This window comes from Prunus persica, chromosome G3 (assembly GCF_000346465.2).
Source record: "Prunus persica cultivar Lovell chromosome G3, Prunus_persica_NCBIv2, whole genome shotgun sequence".
NCBI lineage: Eukaryota > Viridiplantae > Streptophyta > Magnoliopsida > Rosales > Rosaceae > Prunus > Prunus persica.
In genome coordinates, this window is record NC_034011.1 from 18,596,536 (window position 1) to 18,619,302 (window position 22,767).

The 22,767-nt window shown below is 36.5% G+C and overlaps 2 protein-coding genes across 3 annotated transcripts; both read left to right on the forward strand.

Moving 5' to 3' along the window:
* LOC18783302 lies at window positions 7,285–8,133 on the forward strand. Its single transcript, XM_020560038.1, has one exon. The coding sequence runs from the start codon at window positions 7,285–7,287 to the stop codon at window positions 8,131–8,133; it is 849 nt and encodes a 282-aa protein (XP_020415627.1).
* On the forward strand, window positions 18,755–22,767 carry LOC18784104. 2 transcript variants are annotated; one of them, XM_020560895.1, is made up of 2 exons: window positions 18,755–20,701; window positions 21,180–22,767. In XM_020560895.1, exon 2 carries the CDS (start codon window positions 21,199–21,201, stop codon window positions 22,231–22,233), a length of 1,035 nt encoding a protein of 344 aa, XP_020416484.1. In that variant the 5' UTR covers window positions 18,755–20,701; window positions 21,180–21,198; the 3' UTR covers window positions 22,234–22,767. The 2 variants fall into 2 exon arrangements, with proteins under 2 accessions (XP_020416484.1, XP_007217743.1); XM_007217681.2 differs by having other exon boundaries at window positions 20,282–20,701; window positions 21,183–22,767.

A 22,767-nucleotide genomic window follows, 5' to 3' on the forward strand; every position in this document is an offset into this window, starting at 1 on the left:
TTTCTATCGACGCTTGACACCGCGAGAACTCTAAATTTTTCGTGCGGCCTCAATTTCTTAGCACTCGGCTCGGATTCTATACTTAGAATCGTCAAATCTAAAATTTCTCAGTTTCGCGCGACATCACATTTCGCTCACTCGGTTCCGCTCTAATGAAAGTTGCTCTGTCCAGGATCAGTCCAATCTGTGATCTCGTACACCCTGTAAGATAAAACGCTACTTCACATTGTAAATTCTTTCAATGATATTAGGTCTGTTTTATTAAATCGTTTAACCTGTATGCCTTGCGATCTGTTAATAATGTGCTTATAGGTATGGGTTCATGGATTTTCTGTTTAATGGGTTCATGACAAGATCAAATAAAGGTGTACTTTTGCTGGAAATCAACACAAAAAGACACAGATCACCAACTTCCAAATGATTTCCAGCAAAAGTACACCTTTATTTGATCTTGTCATTTTCCGCTATAGAGAAAATGATGGGGAGCAAATAGTACCTACGAAGGAAGAAACTGATAATGAAGATGGGGATTCGAGTGATGATTCTAGTAACGATTCGAGTTATATTAGGTTGTTTTGTTAAAGGGTTTTATGTGTATGCTTTGCGATCTGTTAATAATGTGCTTATAGGTATGAGTTCATGGATTTTCTGTTTAATGGGTTCATGGATTACATTATCTGTTATGTTGAATTGGGAATGGATTTAATTTTGTCGTATCTTTTAATCACCCTATGTTATGTTGAATTGGGAATGGATTTATTGTTTTCATGCTTGGTTTCATGTATATGTTGGTTTCGTGCTTGGTTTCATATATTTGTTGTGTTCTTAATGGGTTTTGTGTTCTTGAAAATAAACTGAGACACGACGAATTTTAAGGCATACGACGACGATTACACGACGGTTTTTTTAAACTACCGTCGTTGTATTACTTATACACGACGGTTTTTTCATAAACTGTCGTTTGTATTACTTATAATAGACGACATCTGTTGAAAATCCGTCGTCTATATATGCCAAATACGTCTGTTTTTGTTTAAAACCCGTCGTCTCTGTTGTGTATTACTTGCGATTAGATCATTGTATAATCTGCTATAGTGATGGTCATTGCCTGTATTTTCACTTTATTATAGATAATAGGTTATAGTGTCGGAGATGGATAAGTCATGGATGCACTCGGATAGAAGATCGAAGGCATATGAATTTGGGGTGGAAGCATTTTTGAACTTTGCTGTAGAAAATCTTCTAACTACAACACATATCCGTTGTCCATGTGTTAAATGTGTTAATTTGAAGTTGTTTGGGGTTGGAATTATAAGGGATCACTTATACTTTAATGGAATTGACCAAAGCTATAAGAATTGGACATTTCACGGAGAGCCTTGGGAAGCAACTACTAATGCTAGTAGAAATGTTGAAGAAGATGATGGCCATAGTAGGTACAGTTTTGTGTCTGAAGAAATTGATATGGATGATAATGATTTTGGTGATTTTGGTTCGGATCCGTATGAGTTTGCCAATGTGATTGGGGATGGAGATCAACCAGTGTACCCTGGTTGTAGAAAGTACACGAAGTTATCGGCATTAGTGAAGTTGTATAATTTGAAGGCAAAACATGGGATGAGTGATGTCTGTTTTACAGAATTATTGATACTTCAAGGCGATTTGCTTCCATAAGGAAATACAATACCAACCTCCATGTATGAGGCTAAAAAGACTTTGTGTGCATTGGGGCTGAGTTATGAGAAAATGCACGCATGCCCCAATGATTGCATCTTGTATAGGAAGGAGTATGAGGATTCAACTAATTGTCCTACTTGTGGTATCTCAAGGTGGAAGGAAGGCAAAGATTCAATCTTGAAAGAGGGTGTGCCAGCGAAGGTGGTGTGGTATTTTCCCCCAATTCCAAGGTTTAAAAGGATGTTTCAATCACATGAGACAACTAAGAGTTTGACTTGGTGGCATGCTGCTAGAAAATCAATTGACGGTCAGATGTCTCATCCGGCGGATTCCCCGTCTTGGAAACTTCTTGATGATAAATGGCCTGAGTTTGGTAATGAGCCGAGAAACTTGAGATTGGCTCTTTCATCTGATGGATTCAATCCCCACAGTTCTCTAAGTAGCAGATATAGTTGTTGGCCGGTTATCTTAGTTACATATAATCTCCCTCCATGGCTGTGCATGAAACGAAAGTTCATGATGTTAACCTTATTGATTTCCGGTCCTAAACAACCCGGAAATGATATAGACGTCTACTTGGAGCCTTTGATTGATGATTTAAAATCCTTGTGGGTTTGGATTAGAGGAGTGTATGATGCACATAATGGAGAATACTTTACACTCAGAGCTGCATTAATGTGGACAATTAATGATTTCCCCGCCTATGGAAACTTATCTGGTTGTGTTGTTAAATGATATAAAGCTTGTCCAATATGCGGCGATGATACACCTAGTCACAGGTTGAAAAATGGCCACAAAATTTGTTACATTGGGCATAGAAAATGGTTACCAATCAATCATCCATATAGGAGGCAACGTGCAGCTTTTAATGGGAAACCTGAATATGGCATACCTCCCGAGCCATTAACCGGAGAAGAAGTGCTGCATATGGTTGAAAATGGTGACAGAGTTTGTTGGAAGAAGAAATCAATATTCTTTGATCTCGAGTATTGGAAATACCTTCCTGTGAGGCATGCCCTAGATGTTATGCACATTGAGAAGAATGTTTGCGATAGTATCATTGGTACATTGCTGGAGATCCCTGGAAAAAATAAAGATGGGATTGCTGCTCGATTAGATTTATTGAACATGGGGGTCAAAACTGATTTGCAACCCGAGTATGGAGAAAGACGTACTCGTTTGCCTCCTGGGCCTTGGAATTTGTCAAGAGCAGAGAAGAGAGAGGTTTGCAATTCTTTCTATGGTATGAAGGTCCCTGAAGGTTATTCTTCAAATATTAAAAATCTTGTATCTTTACAAGATTCAAGACTTCTTGGCCTTAAATCACATGATTGTCATACCTTAATGCAACAATTGCTCCCTGTGGCAATTCGTTCTGTTTTGGAGAAGCCTGCAAGGTATGCAATAACTCGTTTGTGCTTCTTCTTCAATGCTATATGTGCAAAGACTGTTGATGTTTCCAAGCTAGATAAGTTGGAAGAAGATGTAGTAGTTACTCTGTGTTTGCTTGAGAAGTACTTTCCCCCTTCATTCTTTGATATCATGGTTCATCTAGTAGTACATCTTGTCAGAGAAGTTCGTCTATGTGGGCCAGTATATTTTAGGTGGATGTATCCGTTTGAAAGATATATGAAAGTGCTGAAGGGGTATGTTCAGAATCGTACTCGTCCCGAAGGTTGCATTGCTGAGCGGTATATAGCTGAAGAAGCGGTAGAGTGTTGTACTCAGCATTTATCTGATGTTAGTACAGTTGGAGTGCCTTCAAGCCAAAAGATGGGACTTTCAAAGCCATTATCAGGTTGCACAGTGAGCGTAGTTGATCAGGACCTGTTGAATCAAGCACATCTATATGTCTTGGAGAATACGGAGGAAGTCCTACCTTATATCGAGTACGTATGAGCTTTATTCTTTAAGTTTTCATTTTAAATTATTTCTTATGTTTATCTTCTATATTTAGGACCGTAATGCTTGAATTTTTCGTGTCATGTAGGCAACATATGATTCACATCAAGACTGCTTATCCAAAATTTAGAAAGAGAACAAAGTGGCTGCAGGATAAGCACAATAGCACTTTCATTCAATGGCTACGCTTCAAGGTATATATTGTTGAATAACATATTTCTCTTTTAATTTTCTTCTTATTTATATGTTAGATTGAATTAAGATATGATTAATTTGCAGGTTCAAAGTGAACTTGAGGAAGACAATCATGGCGTATCAGAAAATTTAAGGTGGCTAGCAGCTGGTCCAAACATGTCAGTGCCATTATATAGGAGCTATCTTATTAAAGGTATTAAATTCAATATCAAGGCACAAGATGATGTGCGGACAACTCAAAATAGTGGAGTTTATTTACTTGCACATACCATGCAAGTTGCTAGTGCCAAGGATAAAAACTCAATTCTCTCAAATATGGGTTTCTATGGTGTCATTCAAGAAATTTGGGACCTTGACTACCAAAAGTTTACAATCCCAGTCTTTAGGTGTGATTGGATAGATAGTTCTGGTCTTGTAGTCGACGAACTTGGATTTACCCTTGTAGATTTGAGTAAAATTGGACATAGGAATGACCAATTTATTTTGGCTTCTCAAGTCAAACAAATATTTTTTGTTGACGACCCGATGCATCGTGGTTGGTCGGTAGTGTTATCAATGCCTAATAGAGAATATAATGATGTTATTGGTGATGAAGTCTTAGGTGATGTGATAATTGAGTGTGAGCCATTTACTAGAGGGATGCCAAATGTTGACACATTTGATGAACTGGTGGGTGAGTTAGGCGGTCAAAATATTCGAGATGGGTGTGAAGATATATGGATTGAATGATGCTTATGTAATTGGCAGTGTATGACATTAATTTTGTAATATATTGTAATGTGATTTCTTCACTTTTTACGTTCAAATAAAACACGACGTTATTGTGAACCAGTTATTCAGCATATTTACCGACGTCTTAAAGCAACGTAACAATGAAGAACCACGACGCAATTGTGAAGCAATTATTCAGGATATCACGTCGGGGAAGGATTAAGAACCGCCATGTAATTCAAAATAACACGACTCCAATCCCATAATACCGACGTCTAAAAAACGAGATATATAATCTGAACGTTAAAAAATACGACGTCATCATACATTTTCCACGTCGCAAGTTCTTTTATAAACGAAGAGGAACGAAATGAATTCCGACGAAAATTCATTATAACCGCCGTCTAATAACAATTAAACGACGTTATTTGTAATACGGCTCTCATCATAATCAACGCCGTCTATATGTTCTGTAATACGGCTCTTATTTATTTGGAACCGACGTTGTTTAGAAGTTCAACGTCGTCTATATTATTAAGTGCGTCGTGAGTAATGATGATAGATATAAATACAACGTCGACTATATAAATGCCACCGACGTTGTTTCGCATTTCAACGTCAACTGTATAAATACATACGTCGTAAATAATGACACTGACAACTATTTCCACGTCATCTTTTTTAGAAAAATCGAAGTGGAAAATTTATTTCACGACGGTTGTTTGTAAATAAGAGACGTAGTATATTTCAATAACGTCGTCTTCTCATGTATTTAAAGACGTCATATTTTTTCTTGTCGCGTAAATTATATTTAACGGCGTAAAATTTTAGTTGTCGTCGTTGTATGTATATCTTGCGGCCTTGTTCTTTTAACATGTGTCATATTTTTCCTTTTTAACGACGGTGATTTGTTTGAGTTGGTCGTCTATTCTCATCCTCGACTATTTTCTAGAACTTTAGCAGACTAAACACGTCTGTTTTTATTGTTTTCCGACGTTGTTTTATTTAACAACGTCTAATATTTATCGTCGTTGTTTGTTTCTGAAAATATGACGTATAAATTTTGTAATACGACTCTCATATATTTGTAACCGACGTTGTTTCGTTTTTCAACGTCTACTCAATAAATACATACGTCGTAAATAATGACACTGACAACTATTTCCACGTCATCTTTTATCGAAAAATCGAAGTGGAAAATTAATTTTACGACGTCTGTTTTTATATATGCGACGTAGTAGGTATCAATAACGTCGTCTTCTAATGTATTTAAAGACGTCAAATTTTTTATTGTCGTGAAAATGATATTTAACGGCGTCGTTTTTTTATTTCCGTCGTTGTATGTCTATCTTGCGGCCTTGTTCTCTTAATATGTGTCATATTTTTCCTTTTTAACGACGATTTTTTTAGAGAGTTGGTCGTCTATTCTCATCCTCGACTGCTTTTTTAGATCTTTTTGCAGTACAAAGACGTCGTTTTGTATTTGTTGATGACGTTGTATATTTTAACAACGACGGTGATTTAGCGTCGTGGTATATGAGGGAAAAGATGACGGTGGATTCCACGACCATTGAAAAATCGAATACACGACGGTGATTTACCGTCGTCTTTTTGCTTTTTTGTAGCAGTGATTTAATGTTTCTTTCAATAACTATATATGGATATTTGAGTTGAGCTATATTAGTTATTGAAATTTGAAGTTTTATGGCATGTTGAGCTTTAGGATGATTTCGTACTCTAGAAAATGATTTAAGTATGGAGCAAATTGTGAATTTGTTGGTTATAATTGGGCTAACAATGTTGAAAAAATACAAAATGAAAGAGAATTGGGCTTAAGCCCAAACATGACAAACCAAACCGTCTTTAATGGGTTTGGTTTGGTTCGGTTTCCTTTTTTATTTTTATCAAAGTCAAATTGAAGCAAATCATATATTGTAATTAGTTCAATTACGTATATATGGTGTCTCGAGCAGCACTGTGGAAGTTATCAACCTTCCGCTCTTTTTATCAATGAAATCTAAAAAATTCAATTAGATCTTGATCTCTATTTTGGCATATAGAGAGTAAATGAGTTTTTTTTTTTTAAAAAAAATATTTTTTTTTTTTGGTTTTTGAAAACCTTAAAGGCAGGATTTTTTTATTTTTTATTTTTTTAAGAGAGAGAAGGACGATAGCATTTTATTGATTTTTTTTTTTTTTTGATTGTCGAAAGATAGCATTTTATTGATAGAAGAATGAGTAATTAGTACAAAAATGAAGAAGAAGATGATCCATGAAGGAATTCTTTGAGAGGAAGAAGATGATCCATGAAGGTCATTGACCACATAACCCATAATATATTCAAGATATGTCTTAGATTGACAAGTGTCAAAATCCCATTTATTTTGAGAAGAAGGAGCTCCTCCTCAATTTGAAGGAGCCAAGCTTTTCCCTTAAATATTATTTGTTAATCTATTCTACGTGTATAAATCTCTAAGTTGTAGGAATACCTTAGTTAAATAAAGAGTGCAACTCCTCCGTGCATAAATCAGATACTCTTTATACATGGTTCCACTCTTGGTACTTTAATTCATTGACATTTTTTATTGTAAACAATTTGCTGATTTTTTCCTATTAATAAAAGCAGAGCGCGTTTGCAAGCCATGGAAGAAAACTTGCTGATTTTACTAAGGTTCTTGTCAAGAAAACTTGACCGCGCATCACCATTACCATCTCGTAGTTCCATATACAGAGTCCCAGAAACACTACGAAGGTACAATGAAATGGCCCCAAATTTGGTTTCAATTGGGCCATTTCACCATGGAAGACCGCGTTTGCAAGCCATGGAAAGAAATAAAAATGTGGTATTTGAAATGCCTTCTTCGTAAACTAACTCCAGACAACGGTTTGGCGTACCTTATCAATATAATTAAAAATCAAGAAATTTTTTGTCGTGATTGGTATGAAGAAAGGGTTCCTCTGGATAGTGATGAATTTGTAGAAATGATGCTTGTTGATGGCTGCTTTATTATTGAACTTCTCCGCAAACAGGTCCACCTTTCTCCCGTGGAAGATGATGATGCTATTTTCAGGACGCCAAGGATGTTGTCGGCAATTACAAATGATTTGTTGCTAGTTGAAAACCAACTCCCTTGGAGGGTTCTTGACTGCTTATTCGAGGTCACAAGGGTAGATGCTGATGACCATGGGAATCCATCTCTACGTGAACTTGCTTGCCACGTCTTTCAGAACCCCGCATTTCAACAGTCATTTGAAAGTATATCGTCTCTAAACTGCGAAAAAGAATTCGAAAGTAGCCATTTACTCGAGACTGTAAGAAATTTTGTGGTTCAACCATGGGTGGAAGATTGGGAGGATATGGAATATCGAACTCCGATTCCTTCCGTGTCAGAGCTTCTAGAAATAGGAGTCAAATTTGTGGCTGCCTCATCCAATGGTCAGCTCCACATTACCTTTAGAAATGGAGTGATGGAGATTCCACCAATAATAATTCGAGAGGATACAGAAAGTTTCATCAGAAACCTCATAGCCTACGAACAATGTTTACAGAAGCCCGAGCAGTGTCAGGTGACCTCTTATGCCATCCTGTTCAGCCAACTTATTGAGTCTGTACAAGATGTGGACTTTCTGATTCAGAGAAAATTATAACTACAGAGTTGAGCAAGGTGAGCACAGCCTCTTTCTTCAAAAGGCTTTCCAAAGGCACTGAAGCCGTGTTCTTCTTTTACAGTAACCTCGCAAAGGAAGTAGATTTATATATTAAGAGGCGCTGAGAAAATTCATTCCTTGAATATATGAATATGTCTGTAGCAATCATTGAAATGAATGATCTAGATAAACACCCAAATTTTCTGGCTGAAAAATATTTAAGGAAAAATCTTCCTTCCTTGAATAAGCCTCGTATTTTCTATGAAACTCTTGTAATTGAAACTAAGTCTATTAATATCGTTCATCGTCATAGAGGTGAAAATGCCAACACCATAGCATTCTCCAAAATCCAAATTCTAAACGTCATTTCCTTGGAAGAATGGGATCCTAGTCCTGAAAGGGCTAAAAGATTTATCCATCCTGAAATTAGGCCATATTCCTATAATTATTAGGATTATAAAAAGGCATGGGAATATGTTTTATGTTTTCAAAATCAAAATTATTCTCATACTTGGTTTATCCAGTTTAAGCTTCGAGCTCTGAAAGAACTCCATAATTGGTTCAAGAGCTTTTTTCTGATTTGGGGTCCTACTTTGGAATACCTTCCTCCTGAAATTAAGGAATCTTTTCAAATGAAATTTTGTAAATGGAATAAAAACCATCCTGATCATATGACCTTATTCGTGTGGTTCATGATAATGTATGAACTACAATGGATATTAAAATGGGAATATGTTATTTCGGAGGATGTTAATGAGGAATGGACTTATATTCTAAATTTAGTCCGTGGCCCGGCCTCTTAAGAGCAAAATTTTAATCAATTTTCAGCTTTAGCTTATATGCGGAAGGTAGTGTAGAGACGTAGAGAATAAACAAAATAATTATCAGAAATTCAAACATACAAAGCCAAAACCAGGGATAATAATATAATGAAATTAAAAACAATATAAACGATAGCATTAATATTTAGTAAACTTACATAAAAGCAGAAGGGCGGCATTGCTTAACAGAAGCTTCGCAGAAGCAGCACTTGGAGTATAAAAACACTTAAACACTCAAAAGTACAAAGTTTATTTGTTGAGGCAATAGTTTTTCGATGATTCACAACTGAGAAGAGGTCCTCCTTTTAAAGCCTCAGAGCTGCTGACGTGTCAAATAAAGACAAGAAGTCACAAAGCAGCCTACATTAGAGCGGCATCTTCACTTTGATGATTCTTGCTGAACTTTCTCGTAAACAGCCAAAAAGAAAAAGCAAACTTTTACAAAAGTGAAAAGCAGAGTTAAAGCAGAAGACTATTGCTTTAACCAAAGGAAAAGTAAAGCTAAACTGACAGGAAAGCATAAAATTATAATATTTACAACCAGAGCATTATATGATCACCCCATGAGGTTTTAGAAATTATATGAACACCTCATGAGGTTTTAAATTGTTTTCACGTACATAACCCATTTTCTTTGATCCAAAATTTGATGATTTTATATAAACAAATTCTTCAAATAACAAAGTTCGCCTATGATATTATGTTACACATATTATAGAACATGGAATCAGAAGGGTCTTAATAGAAGATGTAGCCGTGGCCTTGATCCAGCTTAAGACTAGTTTGTCTTTTGAATAGGATGGATTGAGAGAAGCATTGGGAAGTTTCTTCTGAGGATGGGTTTCTGTCTTAATCACATATTCCAGATCATGTAATTCTAGTACATCTTCAAACTGAGATTTCCAACAGAGAAAATTATTACGATCCATTGGTATTGTAAACAAGTGAGCGATATTGAAAGAAGTCGGAATAGAAGATGGTGTGGTGGTCATGGTGTTTTGAGAATTGTTCTGAGAGATTTGAGAAGGCTGAGAGTCAAAAGGAGAGTTCACAGGAGAGGAAGAGTTTGTCATTAGGATTGAAAAGGGGTTGCTAGCCTCTGTGAGGCTCTGATACCATGTAGAGAAATTGAGAGAGGTAAGAGAAGAATAAGAAGTAGAATAGGAAGAATACCCCACGATGAGTATTCAGGTTGTATTGAAGTTCTTTTATATGCTGTACAGTTGACTTTGTGCATGAATATAAACAAGGTACATTATACAAACGTTAAAACATAAAAGAAAAATTAGGTATTAAACATAAGTAACTTTACTAATTAGTATTTGAGATATTAGGTATTTTTGTTTGGGTTTTAATACCTAGAAAAAAATTGTTATTTTGGATTAGACCAAAGAGGAAGCCCAAATTCATTGGGCCAGCTTAAAACTAAAAGCTTAAAAGACAATGCTACCCTTTTCCTTAAAAAAAACCTGGCCCTGTCTTTAAAACCTACAAAATAAATGACTCTTTAAACTACGACGAACCTTTCGCTGCAAAGCACAAAACTCTTCTTCTTCTTTCGCTGAAAAATCAATCATCAATCATAGTACCCTTCTTCTTCTTTCCCAAAACCCTAACCACAAAACTCTCCTGCAAAGCCAAACCTTTCACTTCCTCTCTTCACTTTGCCCAATGCCTTCCATCACCATTACAACCAGATGTAGCCCCAGACAGCAGTTCCACAAAGCACACCACCCTCCTTGTTGAGACCTTCCATGAGCACCAGAGGCTCAAAGCCTTACTTCAGAAGCTCATCAATGGCTTTTGCCCTCTACAATTGCTTGGAGAAGACGGTGATTGGACCAAAGACCAACTGTGGGCTGCCATCAGATTCCTTAAACATACTTTCAGGTTCAATGAAATTCTTCAAGTGCTTTTCTGTTTTTTTCCCTCTCTCGTTATTTCTTGCTTTATTAATTCCAATAAGTCTAGGATTTGCAATTTGGATATTGGGTTCTGGGTTTTGAATTTTGAGGGGTTACCAATGGAATTTTTTAATTTTAGTTTATTTTTTATCATATTTTTTTTTATAGAGAATTTATTTTTGGTCATATGGTGTGAATTTCTTTAATAAGCTGGGAACTTGTGGTATATTTGGTTGCCAAGAAAGCCAGAAAAGTAATGCAAGAAAAAAAATGGTTGCTATGATTTCTGTTCTGTAGTGTTCTAGAAATGGTGAAAATGTTTGCCTAGTTAAGCTCAACTAAATTGATTTTTTTTCATATAACTGAGGATTTAGGAAAAAGTTCACTGTGTATTCATATGTTTTATCTTTTTATTTTTTTTATTGTTCTTTTCTTTCGTTGTTTCTTTTTTATTTTCCTAAGCATCTAAAATGAGCATCATGAGAAGTAGTTGTCTATGTTTCTTATTGAAATTGTTACTCTGGAAACTCTAAACAGTTGTTCGATATGTGGAAGAACATCGAGAAATCACGGATTAATGAGTTCAACTACAGCAAGATAATAGGTCTGATGGTATTGCAAGATAATAGGTCATATTGAAATGAAGCTGTTTGTAGGGAGTCGATTTTCCAGTTTTCGTGTAATGTTTTTTTGTTAGTTGCTCAGTTCTTGTGATATTAATTTCATATCAGACTTCACATCAATATTTTGATCTATTGTTTAAATCTCCACCTTGCATCCTTATTATTTTAGTCGTTGATATCTATTGTCAATAGTATTGCAAAACTTTTTGGTGCATGGGTTTGAACTTTTTGATTTGGAAATGGTATTGCAAAACTACATTGTACAGGTTTGCATTGTAGTTTTGCACAAACTGCATTGCAGTTTTCATTTAATTACAATTTGATTTTTGTTCTTTCCTTGGCCTTCAACCTCACCAATTTTAAGAGTAGAGGCTACACATATGAGGAATTGGGTGGGCAAGAGAAGAGTAGAACTACCCAAGAGCATGGGAACTCAAAATTAGACTTTTGGAACCTAGAAACTGCATTGCAGTTTTGGAAAATGCATTGCAGTTTTCATTTAATTACAATTGGATTTTTGCTCTTTCTTTGGCCTTCAACCTCACCAATTTGAAGAGTAGAGGCTACCCAGATGAGGAATGGGATGGGCAAGAAAAGAGTAGAACTACCCAAGAGCAAGGGAACTCAAAATTGGACTTTTGGGAACTGGAAATTGCATTGCAGTTTTCATTTAATTACAATTTGATTTTTGTTCTTTCCTCGGCCTTCAACCTCACCAATTTGAAGAGTAGAGGTTAGCCAGATGAGGAATTGGGTGGGCAAGAGAAGAGTAGAACTATCCAATAGTAAGGGAACTCAAAATTGGTCTTTTGGAAACTGGAAACTGCATTGCAGTTTCCATTTAATTACAATTGTTTTTGTTTTTGTTTTTGTTTTAGGTTTTTTTTTAATAACATAATTGATATCTACATTGTATTTTTGTTGCAGTTTCTGTTTTTATTTGCAGTTTTTGTGTGAATAAGTGTTGCAGTTTCTATTCCATATTTCTATTTTAGAATAATTTTTGCAAGTCTATGGGAATATTACAACTGTTCATCGACTTAAATGTGCTTTGAACTTAGTTTTAGTACTTTAATCATGGCTTTGCCTCTTGGTTTCTATGCAAATATGAGCAGATGTTTTGTCATAAAATGCACTGCAATTTCCGTTTGTTGCAATTTTTGATAAGAAACTGCAGTGCTATTAGGGTTTAGGGTTTCCGTTTTCTTATATGTGTTTTGAACTTAGTTTTAGTACTTTGATCATGGCTTTGCCTTTTGGTTTCTTTTCACTTTTGGGCATATTTTTTTCATAAACTGCACTGAAGTTTCTGTTTGTTGCATTTTTTTATCAGAAACTGCAATGCAGTTTCCTGTTCCATATTTCAATTTTAGAATAATTTTTCCAAGTCTATGGGAATGCTAGAACTACTCATCGACTTAAATGTGTTTTGAACTTAGTTTTAGTACTTTGATCATGGATTTGCTTTTTGGTTTCTTTGCAAATTTGAGCAAATGTTGCCATAAACTGCGTTGCAGTTTCAGTTTGTTGCAGTTTCCGTTTGTTGTAGTTTTTGATCAGACACTTCAATGCAATTTCCTGTTCCATTTTCGTTTGTTGCATCTTGTTATAATATTATATGACAGTAGAGATATATAGCAAAATTTTTTCTCAGATTAGGTTGACCACATCATTGTTGTAATCAACAACCTCATCTTCCTCTTCTTCTTCTCCAACTTCTTTTTTTGCTTTCCCTTTGTTTGTTTTCTTCTTTTGTTTTGTGTTGGCCTTTTCTTTCTTTGGTTTGTTTGCCACAACAATTTTCTTGTGTAATTCTTCTTCTACGAGGCCTTTTGATGGTTTTGTTTGTGTGTTTTGTTTGTAGTTTTGGTTTTTTTTTTTTTGGTTTTACTTTTTTTTACACAGTTTTTGCATGAATCTGTGTTGAAATAATTTAATTTTTTTTATTTTTTAATCGATGATTGTTTATATAAATATTGTGTAATTGAATAAATATCACAAAAACGAGTTTGGTGTAGTGGTTTGTGAGTGAGGCTCCCTCATTTGAGGGCAAGGTTCGAGTCCCTATAATGACACAAATTCTTCTATTTTTTTAGGGTGAATAAAGGGCAATGGAGTTAGTCCCCGGTTGGTCGGAGATGGGTGGCGGTGGTTGGCCAATGATGGGCGATGGCGGTAGGTGGCGGCGGCTCGTCGGCGGTGGTGGCAGCAGGCCGGAAGGGGGTTGACCGGCGGCGGAAGTGGTGGTTGGCCGGAAGGAGGTTGGCTGAAGGCAGGTGGTGGTGGTTGACCGGCGACGGCGGCAGCTAGCCGGAAGGAGGTTGTCTGGCGGTAGGTGGTGGTGGTTGGCCGGCGACGGCGGCGGTGGTAGCTGACCGGAAGGGAGATTGCCGGAGGTAGACATGTGGCATAGTGTGCTTGTTTTTAAAGGAGTGGCATTGTGTGTAATTTTGATGTTTTTTAATTACATTATTGTAAAATTAATAAGTAAATTTAGGTTTTACCCATAAAAAAACTTTCACTTTTGGAAAAAGCCAAAGCTTTTTCAAAAAAGACAGAATAACCTCTCAACTTTCAAACCAAAGACATGCAAATATAAAGGATTTCTTAGGAAATTAAAAAATAAATAAGGGTAATTTTGTCCATTTTTGCTTATTTTAAAAATTTTCTCTCTCCTTTGGGTTTTTCCAAAGTCTCCCAAATTAATACTACTTTTTGATCTTTGGCCTTATGCTAATTAGGTGAAATTGTATTCCTATCTTCCAAATTAGTAAACTATATAGTGTCTTAAAATGAAAGCTCCCAAACATAAATAGGCAGTTCCAAGATTATAGGGATTGATTGAGATACTGAATCAATCACACATGAATGGCTACAGACTACCGTGACTTGTGGGAAGTGTCTTGCATATTCATTGGGTAATGAGTAGGATGCTCCTCACTTCTAATTCCATTCTGCTGTTGTAAAAATTTGTTTTTTTTTTTGTAGTGTTTATTTATTTATTTTATAGCAATTTAGCACTCATTTTTCCTACACTAAATACAAGCAAAAGCCACCCGAGGAATATCTGGAATCCGAATTCCCTGCATAGGTTTGCAATCTATAAAATTTGTTCTTTGCGGTAAAATCCAGTGTATACTTAGCTTGTGTTAAATGCAAACTTGAACCAGAGTAATTAGCCTCAATTCCCAGGAAATAATGTAGTTGTCCCAAATCTTTCATTGAAAACAAAAGACTCAATTTTTCAATTACGGGCGTGACATGAACATAACAATTTCCAATGACAAGGATATCATCCACATAAATTACTAAGATAAGAAGAACATCCTTATGCATGTAAACAAATAGAGAATAATCGCACCAGGACTGAGTAAAACCAAGCTCTAGTAGATAATGAGTAAACCTTTGAAATCAAGCCCGTGGAGCTTGTTTCAAGCCATAGAGAGACCTCTTCAACTTACACACATAATGAGGATGTTGGGGATCAATAAACACCTGTGGTTGACGCATGCATACTTCTTCAGTCAAACGCATGCAAAAAATCATTTTGTACGTCAACTTGTTGAACTACCCAGCCTTGAGAAACAGCTAGACTGAGCACCACCTGATTCGTCATGTACTTTACAACTAGATTGAAGGTCTCGTTGTAATCAAACCCTTTTTGCTGGTGAAAGCCATTTTCCACAAGCTAAGCTTTATACCACTTGACCGATCCATCAACCTTGCATATTGGTACCTCTATTAGATGGTTTGAGTAACCACCAAATTTTGTTGTTGACTTTTTATTTGAGGATTGTAACAAGTAGTTTTTACTCAATCAGATGTAAGGTTCCTACTCCCACTTGCAGTTGAGTGGATAAACCGCTTCATTTACCATTGGTGTAGAGACACTTGCTTAATACCTAACAACATATATAGCCCAATTTTTGTACTAGTTACTCACTGTTTTCCTTGAATAATATACTATCTCTTTCTCTATAAAAATAATTATTATAAAAAATTTAAAAAAAAAAAAAAGACTACTAGAATTCCTTTAGTTGACCACATTATGTGACAGCTTATGTGGTAGTGCCATGTCAATGAGGATTTATCGTCGGCAATGTTGGAGGGGGTCGCCGCCAAGGGGGTAGGATCAGGTGGCTAGGTGGGGACCTTTGGTGGCTGTTGAGTTTTTGTTTTTGGTTTTTAAAATAATTAGTTTTAGTTTTAGTTTATAAAAAATAAAATTTAAAATTTAAAAAAAACAAAACAAAAAAAACAAGTTAACACTTGTTAGTTGGTGGGGGAGGCAAAGTCCTTATAAGTCATTTTACAAAGGGGTAAATTTTGAAGATAAGGTAAGTAAAAAAATAGAACAGGTGGGTGCAAATAGCAGCACTCTTATTTAAACAACTTTATATTTTATTTTATTCATTGATATTACCTTGGATTTGTTGAGGCCCAAAATATCCAAGGCTAGACCCAAATATATTCTCCACCTAATGCGATACCTTACTGAGGAGAAACCCGATTTTGGCCATACACGCTCGCACGAGTCACTATCCACGTTAGGGGTGGGCACTCAAACCGGCGAACCGGAAATCCAAACCAAACCGCACCGAACCAAACCGGAAAAAAATCGAGTTGACCAAAAAGTCAAAAACCGGTCAAAAACCGAACCGGATCGGTTTGGACCGGTTCCGGATCCGGTTCCATGTCTTCAAAAACTGAACCGGGCCGAACCGAACCGGTGAAACTAAAAAAATATATAATTTCAATATATATATTTATATTTAATGCTATATTTTTAATTTCACTAAAAAAAACATAATATTTATCCAAGTTCAATGTCAAAATATCTCTATTTTCTCACTTTAATATTTATTTTTTTATATGAAATTGAATAATTTGTTATTTTTCAAGTAAAAAAATAATATTTCAGTTGAGAATTGTATTAAAAAGTAATTTAAAAAAATAATTTTTATAATTCGGTTCAAAACCGAACCGGAACCGGAACCGGACCGAAACCGGTTCAAACCGAACCGGATAGTTTTTGAAATTTTTTTTATTAAAACCGAACCGAACCAAACCGGATGAATAGTATTGGATCGGTTCTAATTTGAGGCAAAAACCGGTCCAAACCGAACCGTGCCCACCCCTAATCCACGTGCCACGCCAAGCAAATATGTAACTTGTCACACTAAGAATTGTAGCAAGTCTATAAAATACACCGGCTCTATGAACCCATGCTAATTATCTCGTCAAGCGTCGTTTTGACTGACCATAGCCCTTTACAAAATGATAAAATTCGAGCACGAGCACGCCAATCAACATGCAATGCCAAGCGAAAAACCCTTGTTTTGCACCTAGCCACGCTACAAGCTTAAGTGGGCCTAAGCCAAGCAAATGCTTGGGGCTTGCTGAGTGAGTTGTGGTATGGATGATTACGAGCATTCACGAGACCCATTAATGAGCCAAGAAGTTGAAGTTTTGGGCTGCTTGAGAGCCCCAAAACTCGAGCCCATTTCTTGAGCCCAAATATGTGGGTAAGCATGAAAGAGAGAAAAGATAGCCCATCACCTTAGAAAATTGGCCCATCATCTTATTAAATTAGCCTATCACCTTAAAAGTGGTCCAAACAACTTAGAAAATATTTTAGGAAAGTCTCCAACACATGGCCAAAGACAAACCCAAGACAGGCCATCTAAAAAACTAAAGGATACTTGCATGTGCAGGCTGCTGGGAGTCTCCAGCACATTACCAAAGACAAACCATCTAAAAAACCAAAAGATACTTGCGTGCCCAGGCTGCTGGGAGCAAAACACCCTTCAGACCAACACCATTACCCACTTCTTTCTCCTACCAGCTCTTGCCATAAAATAAGGGAGGAAAGAAGGAGAGAGTGTAGCCAAAAATAGGGGATTGCCATAGGGACAGTTGCGGGAAGGCTCGAGAGCTTCTAAAAATCTTGTCTCTATGTGTTTAGACTAGGGAGGATTTCACAAAATGAGGATGAATCAAAGGAAGAGAAGAGGAATGGAGGGGGAGACTTGGCAGATTTGGGAAGAACTAGCTAGGGTTCCTTGAGAGCTTCCAGCGCCTATAAAAAGAGGCATTTCCTACCTATCAACACACCACATCCAGAGAGAGCAAGCATCCCCTCTCACTACTGGAACCCTTCAATTTCGAGCCCTATTCTCCCCTTTCATCCCCTTTTCTCTTCTGGAAAACCACCCCAAAAGCCTGACAAAGCTTTCGTCAAGCTGCCGGATATTTGCTCAAACCACCCATTCTTCCATCCTCATCTTCCTTTCTCTTTCCTCAACAAATCCTCCCAAAATTCCATCTTCCCTTACTTTGAACCTCTGTTTCTCATAGGAAATCCAAGCCTTATCTCCCTAATACTAAACTCATGAATGCTAAACTTTCATGCCACAAGCTTCTCAAGTCAAGCCTAAATATTTATCTGTAAGCAACTGTTGGTTTTGTTGGTGAAGTAAACAAAGGTGTTTCCTAAGGCTCCATGAACTTTTCGAAACACTCTTGTGGCTTGATTCTTGAACTCAGATACAGGAGCAAGTCCACCCATTTGCTCTTTACAGCAGTGCAGGTCCATCTGCAACTGAAGGAACAAAAAAGCCCCTAGGATTATCATTTACAAACCCACTAATCACTGAAAGGCAAATTAGCCTACTATCTTATAAATCCGCTAGGTGGCCAACCAATAGCTACATTAAAAGGCTAATAGCCTATAGTTCTACACCAAGCAGTGTACTTCTCTCCATTCTAATAAAATCACTTTGTTACGAAAACCACTCTTCTATTGTTATCGTAGTGTCCATTCCATCACATGCTTTCCCTAACATCATAGCTTGGCCACGTATTTTCTAATTGTTTGTTTTCCCCACATGTTCTCAGCCATCAAACAATATAAATTCAAGATATGCAATCAAAAGTATCAAAAATGAATAGAAACTACAGATTAGATCGATATATTTTCTGCACTTCATTTCTCAACCACCAAACTACAAATTCGAGATCTTGAAGCAAAATGAACAAAATGGACAAAAGACAAAATGAAAATCTTGTACGCTAATAACATGAGAAGAATGCTGCTACTTCCAACCACATATCCTATTTTTTAACCCTTCTTTCTTTTCTGAATACAATATATTTCTATCTTTAATATACATTTAAAATCCGGAAGCTCTACTTTAATTTCAATTTTTTTTTTTGCCCAGGGTTGCAGAATCTGTTATTGTAAAATGTGATGGACATTTGGTAGAAATCTCTACATAGTAATAGAGTTCTCCAGAATAATTTAGAATCCCAAAATGCTATAATATAGCTATCAAATATCTAAGATAATTGTAGTAGAATCTAGAAGAAGGTAGCTACTGTACTAAATGACAAGGTTGGTGGACTATTCCCGCTAAACAAATAGCCACTACACAAGAATGCTCTAGAGCAAGCAAGCATGTGGCTGATAATATTTGATAAAGCCCTTTAATTTTAAAGAAAAATTTACCATTTCTAAGGACTTTGCCTCCCCACCAACAAACAAGTGTTAACTTTTAATAAATTTATATAAAAAAACTAAAACTAATTATTTTAAAAACAAAAAACAAAAACCCAACAGCCACAAAAGCTCCCCACCTAGCCACCCGCCCGATCCTACCCCGCCGGCGGAGACCTCCTCCCCCGTGCCGCCAATAAATACTCCTTTCCTCTTTATTTCTCTCTCTCTCTCTCTCTCTATCTCTTTTGTCTCTCTCTCTCTGTCTCTATGTGCCGATCCAGATCTGGATCCCAAGATCTATGTGTAAATGATGAGTAACAACAACAGCAACTGATGGTCCAAACAACTATCACAAGAGATCATGTAATTGATTCTACAACGATGAGATTGACTACGAGACAGACTATGTTGTTGGGGTTTTGACGAAGAGCAAGATGGGTGTTATTCTTGCCGACGGCTTGAAGATGAGATTGATTATGTTGTTGGGGTTTTGAGTTTGGGGAAGAAAGTGGTAAGAGTGGGAAAAGAAAAGAAATTGACTACGCTGTTCTCATGGACCATGGTCCATCTGTAAATTGTTCATTGTTAGTTAGCTTTATGAGGTAGTTTAAATCAAGCTGTGATTCGCAGCTTCTAAAGTTTATTGGGATAAATTATAGCTTTCCAACTATGGCCTTTGCAATGATTGATCTCATGCCAGCTTTTACCTTCATTCATGCTGTCATCACTGGGTAAATACTAAATATACAATTACTGTCCCAAATTGATGAATATATTTTCTTTTTTTATGATAAATATGTTTTGGTTTTTAGGATGGAAATTCTAGATTTGAGAATTACCAGTAGACATGCGAACAGTGGTGTCAATCTCAGGGGCAAAGTGCTTCCGGCGAGCAGAGGGAGGTTGCTGTCGGCAGGGTTGGGGTGGCTGACCAGGTTGGGTGGGTAGGGGAGCTTGGTTGAATTAATTTAACAGTGGGGGACAGTTAAAAGGGTATTTTAAGAATAATAGTGGATTGAAAGATATAATTGTGTTTTTTTAAATTTATATAAGAGTGTGTATTTAGGGATAGTTTGGAAAGATAGTGGGATTTTCTTAGAAATTGTGAAAATTTGAATTAGAAATTGGGGTGAACAAAGAGAAGTGTTGGGTTTAAATAGAAAAACTCTCTGTTTGGTTCACATAACAAATTTGAGAGGAAATTATTTCCCATATTATTTTTCAAGGGATGGGAAATAAAAAGTTCCTTTTTCACGTTTGGTAATACTGGGAAAGTAGATATCACTTTATTTCATTTTTCATGTTTGTTTTGAATAAGAATGAAAAACGAAGTTTGTATAAATTTAATATTTGCTTATTTTTCCAAACTTTCCTATGATGGGAGAAAATAAAACTCAAGTTGTGAGGATGGCTTCACTTTCTCTCATACTTTCTCATGGGTCAGGTAACGATTTCCCATACTTGGATTTACTAAACATGGGAAAACAATTGATTTTCCATCTCCAAATCTCTTTTTTCATGAACCAAATAGGATAGATAAAATGAATAAGAAAATAAGACAATATGGTGAAAATAGTATCACTATATTAGAAAAGACTTTGACCAATGTGGACGAGTAGGTATTTCCACATAAAAAGGGCGTTGGCTTCATCCTTGCGTTTACCTTATCTTTTCACACTCATCCTGCAACGACAACTCCATCGAACCTCTCGATTCATCCTGGTGAGTTTCTCCTTCAAATTGCCTACAAATGTTAATACTTAAAATGTGTGTGTGTGTTTAAGAAACATGTATCTTTCTCTTTCCTTTGTCAGTTACCAATGACATATACAGCACTGTGCAAGTTATCAATCTTCCTATCTTTTTATCAGTGAAATCTAAAAAAATTCAAGTAGATCTTGGTCTCTTATGCAGGAATTACAAATGTCCGTCGTCTATGCATATACTAAAATAACGAATTTGGGTTTCTTTTTGTCATTTTACCAATTTGAAGGAGCCAAGCTTTTCCCTTAAGTATTATTTGTTAATCTATTCTACATGTATAAATCTCTAAGTTGTAGGAATACCTTAGTTAAATAAAGAGTGCAACTCCTCCGTGCATAAATCAGATATTCTTTATACATGGTTCCACTCTTGGTACTTTAATTCATTGACATTTTTTATTATAAACAATTTGCTGATTTTTTCTTATTAATAAAAGCAGAGCGCGTTTGCAAGCCATGGAAGAAACGGAAGAGACGATCATGATGTCAGACAGCTATGCGGACGGTTTTTTACTATTCTTGTCAAGAAAACTTGACTGCGCATCACCATTACCATCTCGTAGTTCCATATACAGAGTCCCAGAAACACTACGAAGGTACAATGAAATGGCCCCAAATCTGGTTTCAATTGGGCCATTTCACCATGGAAGACCGCGTTTGCAAGCCATGGAAGAAATGAAAATGTGGTATTTGAAATGCCTTCTTCGTAAACTAACTCCAGACAACGGTTTGGCGTACCTTATCAATATAATTAAAAATCAAGAAATTTTTTGTCGTGATTGCTATGAAGAAAGGGTTCCTCTGGGTAGTGATGAATTTGTAGAAATGATGCTTGTTGATGGCTGCTTTATTATTGAACTTCTCCGCAAACAGGTCCACCTTTCTCCCGTGGAAGATGATGATGCTATTTTCAGGACGCCAAGGATGTTGTCGACAATTACAAATGATTTGTTGCTAGTTGAAAACCAACTCCCTTGGAGGGTTCTTGACTGCTTATTCGAGGTCACAAGGGTAGATGATGATGACCATGGGAATCCATCTCTACGTGAACTTGCTTGCCACGTCTTTCAGAACCCCGCATTTCAACAGTCATTTGAAAGTATATCGTCTCTAAACTGCGAAAAAGAATTCGAAAGTAGCCATTTACTCGAGACTGTAAGAAATTTTGTGGTTCAACCATGGGTGGAAGATTGGGAGGATATGGAATATCGAACTCCGATTCCTTCCGTGTCAGAGCTTCTAGAAATAGGAGTCAAATTTGTGGCTGCCTCATCCAATGGTCAGCTCCACATTACCTTTAGAAATGGAGTGATGGAGATTCCACCAATAATAATTCGAGAGGATACAGAAAGTTTCATCAGAAACCTCATAGCCTACGAACAATGTTTACAGAAGCCCGAGCAGTGTCAGGTGACCTCTTATGCCATCCTGTTCAGCCAACTTATTGAGTCTGTACAAGATGTGGACTTTCTGATTCAGAGAAAATTATAACTACAGAGTTGAGCAAGGTGAGCACAGCCTCTTTCTTCAAAAGGCTTTCCAAAGGCACTGAAGCCGTGTTCTTCTTTTACAGTAACCTCGCAAAGGCAGTAGATGTATATATTAAGCGTCGCTGGCTAAAGACTTGGCTAATAAGGGTCAAGCGGAATTATTTATACAATCCGTCATCATTCTGGTCTGTTTCTAATGGAGTGGCCGTTATTCTCATCCTTACCTTAACGCAGACCATATATACTGTTCTCTCCTACTACAAGTAGCCAACCCTACCACCGGAACCTATTCTCCTTTTGCTTTTTCTTTCGTTTTTTTTGTTTGTTTTTGTTTCCTTCAATGTCTCGCTTGCAAGTTTGGGAAATAATATGAACTGCGACTATTGTTTGTTTCAGCACATGTTTAGTTTTTGTATTTGTTTATGTTCCAAGTCAAAGCCAATGGTTTTCATTACAACTACAAGGCTTCGTTTATGTGAATAATTCGCTGTAATAAGTTTTTCATATTTTAATTGGTATTAGAACTTTCATGCCA

Excerpts from the sequence above, each read along its gene's own strand:
- LOC18783302 (XM_020560038.1), top strand. The coding sequence starts at position 7,285 with ATGGAAGACCGCGTTTGCAAGCCATGGAAAGAAATAAAAATGTGGTAT.
- LOC18784104 (XM_020560895.1), top strand. The coding sequence starts at position 21,199 with ATGGAAGAAACGGAAGAGACGATCATGATGTCAGACAGCTATGCGGAC.